Source organism: Tauraco erythrolophus, chromosome 6, assembly GCF_009769465.1.
Source record: "Tauraco erythrolophus isolate bTauEry1 chromosome 6, bTauEry1.pri, whole genome shotgun sequence".
In the NCBI taxonomy this organism is placed as follows: domain Eukaryota; kingdom Metazoa; phylum Chordata; class Aves; order Musophagiformes; family Musophagidae; genus Tauraco; species Tauraco erythrolophus.
In genome coordinates, this window is record NC_141470.1 from 55880221 (window position 1) to 55899659 (window position 19439).

At 44.8% G+C, this 19439-nt stretch overlaps 3 protein-coding genes across 4 annotated transcripts; 2 read left to right on the forward strand and 1 right to left on the reverse strand.

Moving 5' to 3' along the window:
* Positions 1-5220: 5220 nt before the first annotated feature.
* GON7 (GON7 subunit of KEOPS complex) lies at positions 5221-6038 on the reverse strand. Of its 2 annotated transcripts, none has more exons than XM_086613734.1 (2): positions 5834-6038; positions 5221-5728 (listed from the first exon to the last, which is right to left on the reverse strand). In XM_086613734.1, exons 1-2 carry the CDS (start codon positions 6036-6038, stop codon positions 5601-5603), a joined length of 333 nt encoding a protein of 110 aa, XP_086469860.1. In that variant the 3' UTR covers positions 5221-5600. The 2 variants fall into 2 exon arrangements, with proteins under 2 accessions (XP_086469860.1, XP_086469861.1); XM_086613735.1 differs by having other exon boundaries at positions 5221-5717; positions 5808-6038.
* Positions 6039-6251: 213 nt separating this feature from the next.
* Positions 6252-13167, forward strand: UBR7 (ubiquitin protein ligase E3 component n-recognin 7). The gene is made up of 7 exons (XM_086613625.1): positions 6252-6387; positions 6536-6692; positions 7541-7601; positions 9113-9208; positions 10332-10385; positions 11564-11669; positions 12872-13167. The coding sequence occupies exons 1-7, from the start codon at positions 6252-6254 to the stop codon at positions 13102-13104; spliced, it is 843 nt and encodes a 280-aa protein (XP_086469751.1). The 3' UTR covers positions 13105-13167.
* Positions 13018-17580, forward strand: LOC104370729 (ubiquitin protein ligase E3 component n-recognin 7). The gene is made up of 5 exons (XM_009981169.2): positions 13018-13056; positions 13645-13777; positions 14825-14987; positions 15896-15957; positions 16783-17580. The coding sequence occupies exons 3-5, from the start codon at positions 14828-14830 to the stop codon at positions 16873-16875; spliced, it is 315 nt and encodes a 104-aa protein (XP_009979471.2). The 5' UTR covers positions 13018-13056; positions 13645-13777; positions 14825-14827; the 3' UTR covers positions 16876-17580.
* Positions 17581-19439: the final 1859 nt, after the last annotated feature.

Consider the following 19439-nt stretch of genomic DNA (forward strand, 5'->3'; position numbering starts at 1 on the left):
CTCAAAGAAGTTGTACAACCTCTTTAAAGACTACAGTACTTCTCAATTAGTTCTTGATCGTAAATGACAGATAATAGCACAAATACGTTTCTACAGCAATGGCATTAATAAGAGATGCGAGACTAGCTTATACTAGAACTTCCTTATACAAATCTATTTAGTTCTTTTCACTGAGTGAGTGGGAGGAAAAGATGAATTGCTATGACTTCCACTTAGGGGTGGGAAAGCTATTTTTACTCGTACTCTTTTAATTTCAACTGAGTTAGCTCAGACCTGATCTTAAGAAGCTTCCTAAAGCAGAAGCTGTAATAATAGAGGCAGTAATGAAGTGCTTAGATTGCTAACCTCTATCAGCTTAGCAATCATTCAGAGCTTTAACTTTCTGCCAAGAAAGTGAGTATCTGTAACGCAAAGTTGATTAATATTCATCTCTGTGCCATCTACACCGGGCTTCTTTTTATTCTGTTTGTGTCACAAGATAAATCTTTGTCAGACTGCTTGAGCATCACTCTTGGCCAGTGTGACTGTTAGTTTCATCGGCTGCTTGACCTTCACCTCACAGTCCCTTCCCATATCAGGAAAATGTCTGCCACGTGTTTTTAAGTGCTGCTGAGCCTGTTCTTCACTTCCTCCTGTGAGAGAGCAAGTCCAATGAAAAGCATGACTTGCGGCTGCAGCCCTTCAAACTTGGACAGAAGTAAGCTGCAATAAAATGTGTTCCTTATGAAACATGTTTTTTCCAGAAGCAAAGTAGAACTGCAAGCTTGATTGCTTTTTTTTTAATTAAAAATATGAGTATTGACTTATCCTTGGAAGAAAACTTTCCAGTTTGCACAGGCTAGTAACTCCCCTTATTTTCTCTTGCCTGGTGCATTGTCTTCTTAAGGATGTTCTCTATTATTCTCTTAGCTTCTAAAAACACTGCTTTTCATGTACCAGTCTTAAGATGACAACCTCTTCTACATACGACTTAATACATGAAAGCAGTTTAATAACTTTGTCAGGTAGTTAACTTCTAAGAACTGACTCCTCTGAGCTCTCCTTAAAGCTAGCCCTACGGTATGGGTTTCTTCTGGAAAGAAAGAACATGGTACGGCCACAAGAAGGTACTTCTGCTCAACTCTCAGTCCTCAAAGCGCATGACTAGCCCAGTGAATTTTGGCTAGTGGATATGCCCAAAACCACTGCTCAGTTGTTTACACTGCTGAGTGTTAACCTAGTTACCATCTATCAAGCACCATTATCATGTCCTAATGGCGAGATTACTGTGCATTTTAGAGAAAATCTGGTATCTGTAGGAGCTTGTATATAAATTAATTTTAGGCTAGAATGAGTGGGAATTACACAGGGGCTGCAATGGGTCAATTGCATTCAGACCTTTTACATGACAATTATGAAGGCGAATCTCTCTCCTAGGAACTGGGAAAGGTCTTGCGCTTTTGAACAATACCCTGATTATCAGGCATAATGGATTGTCCCCGTACCCTCCCAGAACCGTGTGAGTGCCTAATAAATATCATACTTACCATTTTAAACACAGAACACTGAAACCCGTTAAATTCCTTTGTGAAGTTGTTTGAACCAGCAAATTCAGTATTTCAAAGCAGTAACAATAGAGTATGTGATATAATCCCAGTCCAAGAAAGTGGTGATATAATCCCAATCCCAGTAAAGGAGACTGACATTTTTGCTGTTCTGTTTTGCAGCTAGTAAAAGTAGTCGGTTCTCATCTAAATAGTACTAATAATTTAATTTGGTATCACTTCAGATCTTTTAATTCAATAGAATCATACCAGCATTCTCCCCCTTTATTGGTAAGGAAATCCATCTACCCCCCCCTCTGGTTAGTAAAACATAAGTTTTATTAGTAAGACATAGAAACTGTACTAAACAGCACAGAGGTGGTGAACTGGGCTTTTTCTGTGCCAGCCTGAAGTTTGGCGAAGGTACAGAAGCACTAGCATATCTCAGACATGAAGAGCATGCCGTCTTTCTTCCATCAAGGCTAATCTACCTAAAACGCAGGCACCACAGTTGACTTATGGCAGGCATAAAGCTTCATCCTATAGGACAGCTTTGTAAAAGCCATTGCAGGCTTCTGCTATATTCTCCACACACATAAATCTTAAGTTTTTCTGTCCTCAGAAAATCTTGGAGCCTCTCCCAGTCATGGAAAAACCTGTATGCTTCACTGACTTGTCTGACTCGGTTGCTTGGAAAAAGGATTCCACAACCAGCAAGCAACACCAGCTGGTTCTGTTGCCCCCTGTACCTTGTCCCAGTTGTTCGGCTAGGACGACAGTACAGGAGTGGGAGACTGCAGTCCTTCTCGGGGAGAACGGGGCTCCCCTGATGCGGTTCAGAACACAGCTGAGGGAGGTCCTAAAACAGATGCGGAGGGGGGAAGGGAAAAAGCTAGCACGCTAAAGCTTGCTGTGCCTAGTTACCCCGCAGCAACTCTCAAAAATGAAGTTTACTGTTGAGTTAGGGCAGTTCTGTCACAAGCAAGTCTACAGTTTAGCATTAAGGCCCTATGAAGCTCCAGTACTCTTTTCATTGCTTAAAAGTTTTGCAGCCACAGTAAGCACAAGAAATGACTTTTTAAATGCCAAAACTTGAGTGGTTGTTCTTGACTCAATACTCACTGATATGCTCTCCAGCTCAGGTGCAGCATGTTACTGTGTCCAGGTTGACAGAAAAAAGAAGTATCCCATTACTGGAGTATTACCTACGTTTACTCCCACACTAGTAAGTTAGGGTTTGTTGCTTTAGACCAGTGATTTTCAGCCTTGTGACTTGCCAGTGGACCATTTACACAAAGTTTATATATAAAAGGCCATAAATTCATACCTCATGTTAAACATTGCTTTCTAGCCATTCCACAGTTCACACCATTGTTGGAGTGTTCAGGACCGTAGTCTGGAGGAGGGGGCAGGAAGGAAAACACTGCTCTCAGATGTAGCTCTGCAACAAGCTCCCAGAGCTGTAGAACAGAGCTCATGAAAGATGTCATTGTTTAAGCACAGGTCACATGAAAGAGCCCTTCTGATATGTTTATCAGGCTACATTTTTTTGTACTAAATGTTGCCTTTGCCATTTTGATACGCCACTTCCTTCAATAAATTATCTACCCTAAAACACTTTAAGCACTTTATCGCTTTAAGCATTTTGCAGTGTGACGAGATACCTAAATTGCGCACTTTTCTCTTACCCTAGGTCCTCAGCAACTAAAGCTCCCTAGTCTTCAGAGTTGATCTTTTCTCCTCAGTTATGCCTCTCTTGTATCTGCTAACAGAATAAGGAGTGTGTGAATTTCTGAGAATAACAGTACATACAGATGTCCAAAATATGTTTACTGGGCCTCTTTTCCAACTTATTTTGCACTATTTCAAATGAATGCTGACAATTTTGTACTCATGAAAATTAATCCATAATTTATTCTGATACTTTGCCCTCCATACACAAGTCTCAAGATTGCTCAGTTTCCATAACACATAAACAAACTATGCCACTGGGAAACATGAAAATAAAAATTATTTTCATACTATTCAATTAGTCAGCTACTTTCTGCTAGAGAAAACCCTCAGGATCCACAATAAGCTCTGTGTACTGGCTATCGAGAACATTTATGCCTGTTCACAGAAGCATGCACCAAACTAAAACTGGGAATTAAAGTAAACATATGGGAAGCACTGACAACTTCCCCCTTGCAAGAAACCTGATACCTTAATGACATTCCACATGCTGCATCAGAACAGGAACGAACAAGCTACCTTAGCAGAGGGATTGGGTTATGTGGATTTATACAGCCAAGAACTGTTATACAAAACGTACTCATAGGTGCTAATGGAATATTTATGCTTTCTCCCCATATGAGAAGCTCAATATGAGCCGGCAATGTGCTCTTGCGGCCCAGAAGGCCAACCGCGTCCTGGGCTGCATCAAGAGGAGCGTGGCCAGCAGGTCGAGAGAGGTGATTCTTCCCCTCTACTCTGCCCTTGTGAGACCTCACCTGGAGTACTGCGTCCAGTTCTGGAGCCCCCAACATAAGGACATGGACCAGTTAGAGAGGGTCCAGAGGAGGGCCACGAAGATGATAAGAGGGCTGGAGCACCTTTCCTATGAGGACAGGCTGAAAGAGTTGGGGCTCTTCAGCCTGGAGAACAGGAGGCTCCGGGGTGACCTTATAGCGGTCTTCCAGTACCTCAAGGGGCCTACAAGAAAGATGAGGAGAGGCTGTTCAGGAGGGCCTGTTGTGATAGGACAAGGGGTAATGGTTTTAAAATAGAGGGAGGTAGGTTCAGATTGGATATTAGGAAAAAATTTTTTACCATGAGAGTTGTAGAACACTGGAACAGGTTGCCCAGAGAGGTGGTGGATGCTCCATCCCTGGAGACATTCAAGGCCAGGTTGGACGAGGCCCTGAGCAACCTGATCTAGTTGGAGATATCCCTGTTCCTTGCAGGGGGGTTGGACTAGATGACCTTTGAAGGTCCCTTCCAGCCCTAACCATTCTATGATTCTATGATCTATAAAGAAGTACAGCAACCAGTGTATAACCCTACTACACTTCCGCTAGTTTCTGGCCAAAGTTTTGTTTTTAGAAAGTACCTCAAAAAAAATCACTCCGCTCTTCTTTTTTCTTTAGGTAATGTTGAGTTCTGCATAGGCAGAATATTAAGCTGTAATGTTCACTTTAGTTGACTTACCTACCAAGTGAGCCTAAAAATCAACCTGGATAAAACTCAGTGATGGAAGAAAGCATGTAAAAAAAAAAACAAACCCACAAACAAAAAAACAACCCAAACCCCAAAATATTTGGAGAAAACAGGCTTAGGACAGACAGCAGTTTTTAAATTGTAGAATATTAAATGTAATTATCAAAGTCACACTGACTTGTCACTTTCCTGGCTGTCCCAAAAACTGAGCATTTTTTAAAAAACAAGATTCCAAGATTCCCAGCTCTTTCAATCTACTTGTCTATGACCTTTTCCAGGAAAATACTTGATTGATGGGTGACTAAAATAAACCTTTCAGACGATAAGCAAAAATAATCTTCCATTGTAAAACTATACAGGACTCTTGTAGGACTGCTCAGGAACAGACACAGTCCTACATGTGTTTTTTTAAAAATTCTGAATACGATAATGGTCTTCTATTGCTTTCTCTCCATACAAATAAAAGTTGTCTTGTACCATTTTAAGATCATATCTGACGAAATAATTCTTTCCAGATTTTATTAATTTATTTTAACAGTTTAAGTCACACGAAGAAATACCATGACTTGGAAAAAGTCACTGAAAGCGTACGGTCAGAAGAGTTGTCAGGACATTTTTATGTTTGTCAGCCAGTTTACTAAAAATTCTTCTCGGCGTATCATTGGTACCCCGTAAGCAACACGCTGCTAACACCAAGGCGCATCCTTTCGTTAAGGCTTCCGTACTAAAACAGTGTCGGGATCCACAGGAGCAGAAGAGATGCAGACGCCTGGCTGGCCAGAGTGGCCTGCCCCGCCCGGGGCACCGCGCCCGGGGGACACGGACAGTCGGTACGGCTGGAATCTCCCTTTCCAGGCCTGAACTCCGTCTCTCGCGCCACCGTCAGGGCTGCTGAACCTTCGTCCGCTTTGGAGGCGGGTCATCGGCGCTCGCTTTCGCATCTACGTTGTTTTCGTCTTCGCCTTCATCCTCATCCTCTTCCTGCTCCTCATCGTCATCCTCCGCATCACCTGCCAGGGTTCAAGCGGGGCGCGGGTAAGCGACGCCGCCGGCGGCCGCGGAGCCCCGTCCCCGCGCTCCCGCCTGGACCTCGCCGGCCGCCTCCCGCCACTCACCGCGCGGCCCGCCGCCGCCCGCCGCCTCTCTCTCCTCCTGCACCAGCGGCGCCAGCAGCTCCACCACCCGCTCCTGCAGCTCGGCCAGGGCCCGCCGCAGCCCGCGCAGCTGGCCGCCCTCGCCCTCGCCCTCCTCCGCCGGGCACGGCACCCGCACCGAGCGCGTCTGCCCGTCGCGGCCCCGCAGCTCCGCCACCAGCTCCATCGCGCCGCCGCCACCGGCTCGCGCTCGCTCCGCCCGCCCCGGTCACGTGCCTGCCTGACGCGCGCGCCCCGCCGCCGCTCCCCCAATGTGACGCGCGGCACTAGTCACGTGGGCGCGCAGTTCCAGTTCCAGTTCCGCTTCCGCTGTGGCGCCCTCTGGCGCCTCAGCCGCGTGTTTCCCGCCTCGGCTCGCCCTCGGCCTCTCGTCCCGGCGATGGAGGCGGCGGCGGCGGAGGGCGCCGAGCCAGGGAGCGGCTGCGGGGGCGGCGCGGAGGAGCCCGTGGTCTCCTTGGCGGAAGTGCTGGCGGAGAACGAGGAACTGGAGAAGGAGGCGCGGGCCGTGCTGGGGGGCAGCGACCACGAGCGCTGCAGCTACTCCCAGGTGAGGGCGGGGCCGGGGGCCGGGGCTGGGCGGGGCGGGGGCGGGGCCGCCCGCCCGCGGCCGGAGCCGGGACCGGGACCGGGACCCGGACCCCGACCCCCTGGCGGCCCCTGTAGCCTGCGCCGGTGTCTCCCCGCAGGGCGCGGTGAAGAGGCAGGCGCTGTACGCCTGCAGCACCTGCACGCCGCCCGGGGCTGAGCCGGCGGGGATCTGCCTGGCCTGCAGCTACGAGTGCCACGGCACCCACCGCCTCTTCGAGCTCTACACCAAGAGGTACCGCGGCGCGGGGGCGCGTGCCCGGCTTGGCGGCGGGAAACGCGCGCGCGCGCTGGCGGCGGGCGGGGGCGGCGGCGGGAGCGCGTTCAGCCTGCGGAGCCCCCGGGCTCCTCTCTCGGCAGCCCCCGGGCTGCGTCCGTTCCTCGCGGCCGCCCGGAGCGAAACGGGGGCCCCTTCGGCGGGCCGGGAGAGCCAGGCGGGGTGCGCTGTCCGTCGGCGCTTACCTGCGCCTCTAGCTCTGCAGGGGGCTGCGGGCTGAGGTGAGCTGGCCAGGGGAGTTTCCCCAGAGCCCCTTCTGCTACGTGAGGCGTTTCAGTGAGGTAGGACAGCGTTCCGGTGTGTAACTCATGCAAGATACGCCACTCCCTGCAAAACTGCACGGGCAGCTGTGGTCAGGTCACTGAGGTACGCGTGTTCCCCCGTTGACTTGGCATACCAGCCCAATTTGAGTGAGAGCCTCGGTGTCTGAGTAGGAGAAAAGAGTTTAAATCACCTTCGTGGATCCGGTCTTTGGAAACGAACCAATTCACGCTGCTCTTTCACCAGCACACGTTCTAGCTTTTTTGGCTGCGGTAGCAGCAGCACCAGGGGTTAGTTGTGCCTTTGCACAGTTTTCCCAGCCAAGCACTGTTGCGAGTGGTGGCGTTAGCCAAGATCTGCTGAGAACACCGTATGAGAGGGTAAGGCTGCAAGGTCCTTTGGCCAGTTCTGGCTGATGCTATTGTTTAAATAGCTGCAAGAATATTTTTATGGCTCCTAATAAACTGCTGGGAATTGTTAGGAACACAAAAACTAATGTGTTTTCAGTTAATAAAAAACCTGAAATGCTATGTTTTGCTTTCCAGGAACTTCCGCTGCGACTGTGGAAATAGCAAATTCAAAAATCTGCAGTGCAAGTTACTCCCAGTAAGTTCAGACATAGGTTTCATACATACAGAATCAAAACATCAGTCTTGGGAGGTTAGTGTCTTGCCTCAGCCAGTGCTGACTTGTGCCATGCCTCTGCTTTTCCCATCAAGTTAAACAAAGTAGAAGTGTTACAGCAGGAGATAAACTGTTGAGGGACCAAAGGAAGGTGTTGTGAAGAGAGAGAACGTTTGATCCTCGTCATCCATGATCAGCATAATGCCAGAAGCCTCCACTAATACATCTTGTTAGCTTTAAGATGGCGTCGGGAGAACCTTTTGGGGTGCAATTTTGCAGTTGCATTAGGGAAATTTAAGGTTGTGCTGCTGTCAAAAGGGACAGTTCCCTCCCCTTCTTTGTGGTGGCATTAATACCCTAATCTTTTTTGATAGGCTGCCACTAGACCCTACTGATGGGATAGTTTTTTACTGTATTCAGCCCCCTGTGCTTTTATACTCAATGGGCATTTTGGACTTGTCAAGTAGTTGGTAATCTTCTGGGAAGCAGCGACAGGAAGCTGCTTGGCTTGCCTGCGGTGCCGCTCCCAGGGTAATAACAGCCCAAATCTAGAAACAGCAAGTGGTTTTGTGTATGCCCATTTTGTTCTGGCAGAACTGGGATGGATCCAGAGCTAGTCAGGCTAGGGCTACAATCCAGTGTTCCGTAGACAGACACTTCTGACAATTTTAAGATGTTACGTGTCTCATTTGAGTCGATGAAATGGATCGCATGGTCGTTCCTCCTCCTTCAGTTCGTGCAAAATCAATTGAACAGGTTAAGTGACCGTCCATTAATCTGGGTGACTTCATGGATACCGCGTGCTCACGTCGTCCATTCTTCCTTTGTCAGAACAGCGGTAGAAAGTGTTTTGTAGTAACATCATAAATGGTCACAGCTGTTTCTGCAGGGGCCGATGGTGGCCTTAGGCTGCAGCTAGTGTCAGTTCTGAAACCCTCTGGCTACAGCTGTATTAACTGTTTTTTTTTCAATTGGATTACCTACAATCGAACTTCATTCAGCATGTTTTGTAATTTAGATAATCCTGTCCTGTAGAGTGAGGCTTATATGACATGAATTTAGTGGAAGCTCAGTGGTAGAATTAAAGTTGAGTTTCGATCACAGTCTGGATGTTTAAAAAATGGAGGGGAAGGTGCACAATAAATCTGCAGCTGTTGCTATAATGGCAGCAGGCAGGTGTGGTTGGTGATAAAAACTCTCTTATCGTTAGGTTAACACCACAGTTACCATTTGTTACAAAGGTGGGAATACTGTTAATTCCTCTTTGCTTTCGAACTTCAGTATTCCTTGCATACCCTGTCTGCTGCTCACTGTATAGCATAGGTGTCTGGATAATGGTTTGGTTTTTTTTTGATCTTCGAGCTGATGAGTATAATGAATGCTTTTAGGAGTTAAAGTGGAACAGGAATTGGGTTTTTTCTAGACTATACGTCTTTTCTGTCTTTTGTTTTTCTCTGCATTGTCTATTGAGACATTTTTTCCTTTCCTCCTAGGAAAAGAGCAAGGTGAATTCGGGAAATAAGTATAATGACAATTTCTACGGGTTATATTGTACTTGTAAAAGACCTTATCCTGATCCTGAAGATGAGGTAAGAAATACAAAAAAACAGTAGTAATCATATATAGATGGTATTTATGCAAAATATTGTGCAGAGGGTGATCACTGAGCTGCTTTGCAGGGATGATCTCACTTTGAGACATCTTCCATATTGCTTTTGGCTGTCATGTGCTGTATAAAGTAATTAATTTATGTTGGTTTTTTTTTTAAATAGTAGAATATGTTTATATCTTAAAGACAGATGAGGACAAACCATCATTTCAGCATAACACTGCTGCAGTTCTCTCAACTTTCCTCCCTATAAAGTTACAGAGTTCCCTTAGGGACTGGATTTCTAGTCATCTTGAGAAATGTGGCAAGTGCAGAATAAACACATTGTAGATGTTAGGAGAGACCAGAGTCTGCTTCCTCACACCTGCAACAGTGCTCTGACAAGGCTTTAGGGATGGGGAGAGTCTGTCCTGTAGCACTGGCTTTAGCTTTTCTTTAGGGTAGTCAGAACACTTTTTCTCTGTCTGAAGTATCGAAATATGCCACTTGGTTTGCACACGCACGCTTTTGTTTGCAGTCATAGGAGTTAGGTGTTTTAAAGAATAAGGAAAGCACAACTCTTTCAAATACAAAGAACTATTTTATAAACTCACCTGTCTGAAGTTCAGAGATAGCTAAACATTTGAAAGAAGTCATTAATAATCGTTTCATAACAAAGCAGTTTGTACTGTACTGCATTGTGGACAGTTAAGTTAGGATTCTGGCATTCCTATATAAACCTGATGACATCGTGAATATCAGTATCTTTCTTTTGCTGAGCTGCCTGTTCATGCATTTCTGTTTACAGGAAGAAAGATACCAATAGTGTCTTTAACTTTTATCCGCTCTTTTGTGTGAGAATGTCTTTCTACTGGGAAAACTAGTGTTGTAATAATAAATGGAAATTTCCACAGTCTTGATAGTATGACAAATTGTATATGCAGTTGAATTTCAGGGAAGCAAACTGACTAATGAAACAGTAACTACTTACTAATGGCTCCTTGTGGGTGGGTGAAGAGGGAAATACAATTCACTTGAGCAGGCTTTGCATACTGCTGTAGTCTGAGACTTGTGAAAGATTCTGGAGGTTGCTATTAGTGCTAATAATATGACCATTCATCCAGATTCCAGATGAGATGATCCAATGCATAGTTTGTGAAGACTGGTTCCATGGAAGGGTAAGGAAGCTCTAAGTAGCAGAATTGCCATTTGCATAGAAATAAATTAGTGTTGGTTAAGTTCGTATGGTTATTCTTACTTGGAAAGGTTTGCTGTGATTCTCAAAAGGTTACTACCTGAGTTCTAAGGTACTTCTTTTCGTCCTATGGAAAGGAATATTGCAAGTTTAATCTTGTGCTACTGTCCACTCCCGTCCAAAAAACCTAGGAAGAGTTCTACCTTTTACTGCTGCAGAGTAAAATAACAACTTTATAACTATCTCTTTAATTGGGAAACTCTGATCAGTACAGTCAGTGAGAAAAAGGTTCTTACTGAGGCACATCATTATCAACTACCTGAGTAGTTCTTCATTCGAAAGAATGCTTTTTAAGCTGCCATTCCTTTAAGTACCAAGGAACAAACTGTGCTGTTGGTTCCTCATTATGAGCTTTCAGGGAAATCTTTTAAAAGCAGCTCAGCCCTTCAGTGAGTGCCCTACTTAACTTGTAAGCATTAAGGATTCAGCCTCTTGTGCCTTGAAGGGCATGAGTGCAATTCTATGTTTGAAGTTGCAAGATCAAAGAACAACAAAAAAAGATGATTGGCTTCAATTATGGGTTCTGTAGATAAATGTAGGATTCTTTTGTATAAATCTGTGTATGAAGAGTGTTATGCTGCATACTGTGAGCTTTGCAAGAACGCTTTTCAAAAGAAAGTTGCTAAAAGTGCTTTTAATTGCCTGAATAGTTCTCACCAGTTTATGGAGAGCTTGGAGACCTAATTATTCTCAAGGTCAGTAGGTGATCAATGTGGAGACTTACAATCTCTTACATGTAAGGAAGCAATCATAAAAAGTTATAGAAGAGTTTAAATGTTCAGTGTGCAAGAGATATCTCACCTGTTCTGTGTTTAGGACAGTTTAGAGGAATATAATTTAGAAATGAGATAAAGATAGGACTGAGATTTCTGGGTATGTAGAAGGCATAAAAGGCTGTAGACAAAGAGAATTATTTCAGTTTTTCCTGGAATTTTTTTTCAGCTCTTTCCAGTCTTTAAATTATACTGAGAAAGTTAGCAGGAGTGTGTGCTAGTGCTGAAATGTGATGGCAGTTGATGTTTTACTTCCTCTAAACCTAGAGTTGGGTCTATTGATTTACAGCACATGCTTCACTGCTGCGTGCTTGTTTCTTTTTGATAGCATCTTGGTGCAATTCCCCCTGAAAGTGGAGACTTCCATGAAATGGTATGCCAAGCCTGCATGAATCACTGCCATTTCCTATGGGCTTATGCATCACAATTAGCAGGTAAAGAAAATTAAGATATCTGAGCCAATATTTTGTTAGTATGTATTCTCATACGTGATTGATTAATGACATAATACTGTTTAAGGGGTTGTAGAAATGATACTCATTATATTGGACAGTTGCCTTCAGCAGTGGAACCTGCAGGGCTGCAGTAACTGTTCTGTAAAAAAACAACGCAGTTCTCGTTCCTAAATCTTAGGTGCCTGTGGTGCCAACTCTTTTATTTATTTTATCAAAGATGTGCTAGCACATAGATGGATGAACTTAATTTCTAAACTGGATCAAAAACCGAAGAACCATCCTAGAGGAAGCAGTGAGGCAAACAGCTGAGTGTGAGAGGCTCTGAGCAGCAAATAGTGAATGAAAGAGTGACCTCTAATGAATGTGTAAAACCTTAATCTGAGTAGAGCTGGGGCTGTGCTCAGGACACGTATTCCCTGCAGTCACACCAGGCCTCTGTCTGCTATGTGGTCTCTGTGGGATCAGAAGGGTGGATGACTTGATTTCTGTGGAAAGAGCTGGTTTCATGTAGTCTCCTAAATGTTGCGTATATCAACTGGGGATTGATCTCTTACGTGCCAGAAATTTCAATGGTAACTTTAAGGATTCCAAGCCGGCCTACCTGGAGTTCTCTTCCTTCTAATGTAAATACAGTACAGAATGGGGTTTTTTGTTTGTTTATTTGTTTTCCTCCTTCTAACCAGCTATGTCACAGGGCACACATTTTAATCAACATCAATAAACCCTTTTGTTTTAAATAAGCAAGTAGTTAGTGTAGTTAATCTGTCACAGAGGTTTTTGGAGTGTACGTCTGGAGAAATGAAGGACTCTGACACAATGTCAGCAAAAACGTACATGACAGCTACTGAACCTGCCACAGCTGTCAAGAAGGGGAAGCATCTGAGTGCGGAACTATCTCAGTGATACCTGTTTCCCTCTCCTAGGGCTTAGATTTTGGGAAGCAGAGTATTTTAGAATAGAGTATGAGAGGTGAAGAATACTATGGTGAAAGAGGGAGCGGTTTCTTTGTATACCTAGGTCACTCTGTCTTCGGACACCTGTAGAGTATATCCAGGACTCTGCAGTGTGTGAGGTGATCTAGGTGTTTTTGGACACTGCACTGTAAAGCAGAGAGAACGTCTGAGGTAGCCTGTGCTTTGTCTGACACAGTATTTTCAGTTACGTGGGTATGTATCTTCCAGTTCCTGCTTTGACCAAAGTGAACTCCCTTGAAGACGAACGGATTGTCCTGAAGGTTGAGGAAAGTGAAGAGCAGAAAAAAGAAATAAAAAAAGAAAGTGGAGTTGAGCACCAAGAAATGAATGAGGAAAAGCAAACGGAACAGTTTAATGAACCATCCACTAGCTCTGGGTCTGCCCATCCAGAGGTAAAACGTACCTTCTTTTCTGTCCTGTCCTGTACCACTTCATACTGATGAGAGGTGAAGTAAAGCCCGCCTCTGTCTGTGTAGGTCCCGTGAAGAGGTAAAGTGCTTTCAGTCTATTCCCATATTCCTGTTCAGTCACTGACAGTTCAAACGTGTGGTCTCTGTGGAGCACAGTGAAGGCTGTGGATGGAACAGGCTTGTAGAAGTGGGTGACAAAGGGTAATGTCTGCTTGCAGATAGGTTAGATCCCTTCCCTTCTTGCCAGCCACCTGGCCTTTACACTGAAGGTAACTTCTGAGTTTGGTTCTAATACAGGGGTACTGTGCATTGTAGCTGCGTTTGCACAATAGTCCAGCTCTGATTTCTTAAACATTTATGGCTATTGCAGTAAATTTCTACAGAAATTCCGGTGGAAACTGCTAAAACCACATCAGATTCTCATGTGGATGAAATGATAATATAGGTTGTTTGTAAAAATAAACGTATCTGGGACAAAAGAAAAATGTTGCACAAGGAAAACGACATGCTGGAAGGATGGGGTGTATTTGAGGTGACATTATAGAGCACTGAACACTCATTTTCATTCAGGTAGTTACGAAAGAGTGAGAGCCAGTCTGCAAGCTGAAAGAACTCCAAAGCAAGCAGTTTTTTAAAAAAGATACTGCCACCTTTTGGCCATCAAACTGGAGAAGCAAATTATGGCACCTGTGAAGGCTGCGTGGTATGTATTCTCTCTGCATTACTGTCGTGGTGTAGCCCAGCTGGCCACTACACACCACACGGCTGCTCGCTCACCCTCCCCACCCCCGGGGGACGGGGAAGAGAAGTAAAGGGCAAAAAGGAAGGAGACTCGTGGGTTGGGATAAGAACAATTTAATCATTGAAATAAAAGTAATAATGATAAAAATAATTAAAAATGATAGTAATATATGATAATATAGAAAAATTATAATAATATATACAAACAAGTGGTGCACAGTGCAGTTGCTCACCACCTGCTGACCAACACCCGTCCTGTCCTGGCTAGCAATCCCGAAATGGAGAAGTCCCAAAATCACAATCCCAGAAGAGCAAGAGACCCAACTTCTCAGCCATTCCTCATCTATATCCTGAGCATGACGTTGCATGATATGGAATATTCCATTGGTGCATTGGTGCCTCAATCCTAACTCTTAAGATCAAATCCTAAACTCAAAGAGTTGTGGGTCTGTTGCTCCCAGCTTGTTGTGCACCTGCACGCTGGCAAAACATGGGAAGCTGAGAAAGTCCTTGATGTCTTAGCGACAACTATAAACATCAGTGTATTATCAAGATTCTTCTCATACTAAATCCCATTGTAAATCCAAAACACAGAGCTCTTCTAGCTGCTAAGAAGAAAACTAACTGTATCTCAACTGAAACCAGGACAGTTACCACCATTGATGAGGAAGAGGCAGGGAGGAGCTCCCAGAGAATCTTTGAAGATAAATTTATAGATAAAATCTGTGTAAATGTTCTTGCTCTGCATATAAACACATAAAAAAACCTCCATGCCACTTAAGAAATACACTGAATCCTTGGAGTTAATATGGTTTGTATTTTCTTTGCTGCTTAAATCCAGTATTGCTTTGGAAGTCGTTACAGGGAGATGTCTGACATGCTGGATACAAAATTTACATTACTATTATTTTTTTAGTGTTTGTGATACTGAACACAAAAAGGATTGGGGAGAGCATCTCCATCTGAGAAGTTTTGTTAACATAAAAGTAAATTCTACTTTGTTCTCCAGAAAATGTATTCAGAGCTTGAAGTCCAGTTCCTGACAGATGAATGTGACACTGTCTTGGCTTATGAAAATAAAGGTACCAGTGACCAAGAAACAGAGAGGAGAGATCCTTTAATGGACACCCTTAACAGCATGAACAGAGTCCAGCAAGTAGAACTCATCTGTGGTAAATACAGCTTCTTTTTTAGAGTCTACCTTAACGCTTTTAACTGGACAGTTTCCCATGAGAAATTAGTATCAGGTCTCGCAGTGTGGTGTCAAACTATTTTTGAAGTAACATCTAGAAGACTGTGACAGACTGCACACCTCAGTCAGGATGACTCCAGAGAAGTTTGTCCTCTCTGGCCTGTTGTTGCAACTTTAAGTCAAGGAGCTAGATGGTGTGGGAACTTTTCCCCTATTTAACATCTTAGATACTGTATTGATGGTAATTTCTTGGAACGTGAGTAGTTAAACATTAATTTCCACTTCTGCTGTCTGGCTTATTTATCTTAACCCGCTTCTATTGTTTGTCAATCTCCTGTTGTCTGGGGGAGCGCCAGCCGGTGTGAAGCTGGGCCGCAGGCTGCTCCCTGGCAGCTCTGCCACAGAGCACATTGACAAGGCAGTGTTGTGGTATTTTATAACTGGAGCTGGGTTTCCCTCTTCTGAGTCCAGGGTTTGCACTCTGGCAAGGACACTTGTCCAATCCTGAGGTATGGGCGAGGACTTCCCACCAATACCCACGTGTGCTTTTGCAGTGGGAAGTGGGAGCAGGGGCAGTCTTCTAATTAATTGTACTCATTCACTCACTGCACTTCTTGATGTTTTTGTGAAGATCACCTGAACAGATATTCAGACTGCATAGGCTGGCCTGATGGATAAATTATTAGGCTTCTCATATTTAACTGGACTTGCCTTTCTTTTTACTAGTAGTGTTTATAATTCAGTTGAAACCTAGATTTGTCTCAAGTAAATCTAATCAATGACAGGAGGAAGTAGAACAAGTTGTCTTCTTGAGTCAGTGTTAAACTAAAGCTGGGTATCTTCTTGTTTTCTTTGTTTTCTTTCCCTTGCCTTTGCTTCTCCATCCAGAATACAATGATTTAAAGACAGAACTGACTGACTATCTCAGGAGATTTGCAGATGAGGGAACGGTAAGGTGCAACTGGTGGAATTTGCCAGAAAAATGTGTTTTAAAGTACTGTTGAGGGGTGGGTGCTGAGTACTATGATGAGATGTTATAATATTTTTTTTTCCTGTCTCTTGGAGTTGCAGGTACTGCAGTAGAAATTAGAAATCCTTGATTTGGTTCAAATTTAAAAGTCTTGTTTTCTTAATGACATTGTTGAGACATAACAGACTTTAGAAATCCATCTATAAAGTAGTGAGAGCAGTTCTTCAATTTAAGTGAAACTCCTGCTGCTCTAGGAAGAGTACTCAGGAAAAAAAGCTCTAAAACCTTAATGCTTTTTCTTAGATTAAATTTAAAACTCTTAGAAAAATAAAGACTGACTAAATATTGGCAGTCAGCCTTGTCAGTTGTTTTCTGGAGGAATTTGCATGGTATTATTAATCAACACAGGCATTTTGTTGGCTTATTGGCTAAATTGCCATTCTTAGTTACATCGTAATGAGTCTGAAGTGAGCTAGTGAAACTCTTGCTTTGTGTTAATTTTTCTGATGATAAAAGCGAGTGATCAAACCCATTCAAAATACCATGAGGAGCTTTGCTTAGTGTGCTTGTTCTGCCTTTGGGGAGCCTGTTTGTCTGGTTGCCTTCTCTTACAATAGAATTTGGGCATTAATCGTCTCCCAAGGGTACAACAGGAAGGCTGTTCTGCTAACTGTATCAGAGAGATTGCAGCATACTTGCTTTTATATGCTTGGCGTATCACGTGTGGGATGCATGCAAGGAAAAAAAAATGATCATTTTCTTGAATTCTTGTACCACAACTTGGGTTTTGTATTGCTTCCCCCAGGTGGTTAAAAGAGAAGACATTCAGCACTTCTTTGAAGAATTTCAGTCACGGAAAAGACGACGGACTAACAGGATGCAGTACTACTGTAGTTAGACTGAGGGTCTGGGTCTGAAAGGACAACTGGGAAAACAACGTTCAGTGACAACCAGAAGAGGCATCTTCAGTATTTGGCTTCTCATCAAAATCCACTGTCCAAGAAACGTCTTCATATTGTCTCATACTTCCTTTATTTGTAGTGACTAAAACATGTCCTTAACAGGTACATTACATTTATAGGGATGTCAGTACTGATCGACTTTGCGTTCCTGTGAAAGCTGGTCTTTTCCCAAGGGAGAGGGAGGATGGCTCGTTAACAGAACAGTGTCCTACTGCGTGTTCCCTTTGGCCTGTCACCTGTTTTACTGCTGGTGCCTATAGCTGTACGCTGTGCTAAAACGTGGGGGGGGTGTGCCCCCCTCCCGTCTACACAGTGCAGGCGATAACGCTCAGTGTGCTTTGCGAGACCGAAGCGCGTCGCTTTCCTGCATTAAATGGCTCTGCGTCGTCTCTTCGGGGTGCCGTGATTCTGGCGAAGGCTCCCCTTGCAAAGCAAGCGTCCGCTGACTGCGCAGAGGGAGGCAGGGCTCCGGAAAGCACAGAGCAGGCGCGGGGTGACCGTGGCTGCTGGGTGAAAATGCGTTCTAACCTTGGGGGCACAGCAGGCGAACGACACGGCACCGTACTTCTGCACGCTCGCTCTGCGCTGTGCAAGTGCTCCCTGGACAGGGGAAAAAGGAGTGAACCATAGGTCAGGCCTGATGCAACAGAACATTGTGTCTGTTTTTATAAATTCAAAAACTTTCTTTCCAGTATTGTACAGTGATGCCAGAATTTGTCACATGCCCTTTATCCGCTCACTGGAATATAGAAAATATCTAGGAAGAGGTACTAAATTACAAATTAAGCCTTGGGAGGGGGTTTGTAATAGGACTTGTGATGTGCTTTGATTTTAAAAACCAGCCTACTGCAAATTATTCTACTTCATAAATGTTCCTGAAAACGCTGCAGCATCCTGGCATTTTGCTACAGTATAAAATGCGTGAGCTTTTTATAATCACAGAACTGGAGACATTTCCCTGACTTTTAAGAATCTACGCTCAGCTACAACTAAATATTGACTTTTCCTAAGTTTGAAGCCTAATGTAGTTTTTAGTTTTCCTTATCAACAAACCCCAAAACTTATTTTAAGAGAGTTCTAATTTTTAACTCTTGCTTTATGTAGTTGGAGGATTTCTTTACCATGGGGTACTATTCTACTTCCACATTAATGATTTTTGAGGGGAGAAAAAGAATCAGCCTTTTATCTATCATTCTTCCTGTTAATTGTTTCTGACCACTTTCTTTACAAAAGCTAGTTCTAGCGTAGAGGCTCAGTTCCTCGGTTTGTTTCATGTTAAATGCCTAGTTGCTTTTAAATTTAACTCTGGTTATTGTATGTGCTTTTTTTGTAGCAACCATTACAGGAGTTGTAACTGCATATCTAACTAAAATACCTAAAGATTAAAGAACTGTTCAATCTGTACCGTCTCGGATTTTTTGAAATGCTGTAGTTGTCGCGATCCAAGCCGCAGACAAACGCAGAGCTGCGTAGGACAGTGATGAACTGTTCATTGTGTGGCCAAGATGCACCTTGGGGCCTGAGTCCAGTGCTGGGCCAAGCCGAGCCCCATAGTCCTACACCTTTGCCTCCGCCCTGACCCGTGCTCTTTGACCCACGCCATTGGAGGCAGCTGTGTAACAAGGGCTGGCACCCTGCAGACAGGTACAGGTTTGAGCAGGAGAAGCAGCGGAATGGGATGATGTTTCTTCCGTAGGAAGGAATCATCCCTCCTGCACTACATGGCAGTTTGTGGGATGTAATTCACTGAAGGGGTCGGGGAGAAGGTGCCCCAGGGCAACTGCTGTCCTGTGTTCCAGCTCTGGGCTCACATCATCCTGAACCAAATCTCTGCGTTTCCAAGTTGTGCTGTCTTTGCCTGTATATAAAAAAGCAGCAACAGCTACCAGGGCACAAGTCGGCACCAGGGCAGAAGTCAGCACCACAGCAAGGCCCAGTCCCACTGGCTGGAAGATACTCAAAGGACCTACAAAGAGTCTTTCTGCTCTTTTGCAAAATAAGTCCTTTGCACAAGCCTCCTCGCAACGGCCTCCTCAGCTGCGGCGGGTCCGACGCCCCTGAGTGTGGCTTTGCTGTGGAGAAAAGGTGCGGGACAGTTCCCACTGCCGACCGAGTAGCATCTTCTCCATGTCCAGTGAGCTCACTTCTGTGGCAACCGGCTCCCCGAGGAGTGTCTGGGCGGGCAGGTTCTTCACCCCGGCCTCAGGGCGCACATGGAGGCACACCAGTGGCGCTTATCACTTGAGAGTGTCTCGGGGGCTCTGAAATGGCCACCTGAAACGTGGCAGTGTGAGGGGAAAGCAGGGTGCGAGTCATCTCTGCAGCGGCTGCAGCCACCACCGGCTGCTTTGCTGAGGAGACGGTCCGGAGGAGGACGTTGCCGCTCTTGGTTCTCCCTTTCCTTTCTGTCTCCCGCAGCAGCCTCTTCAGCCACCTCGTGCTCTCTCTTTAGTGCGCTTTCTCTCTTTGGCCGTGTCCTGGGTTGGGCTGGGAAAGAGTT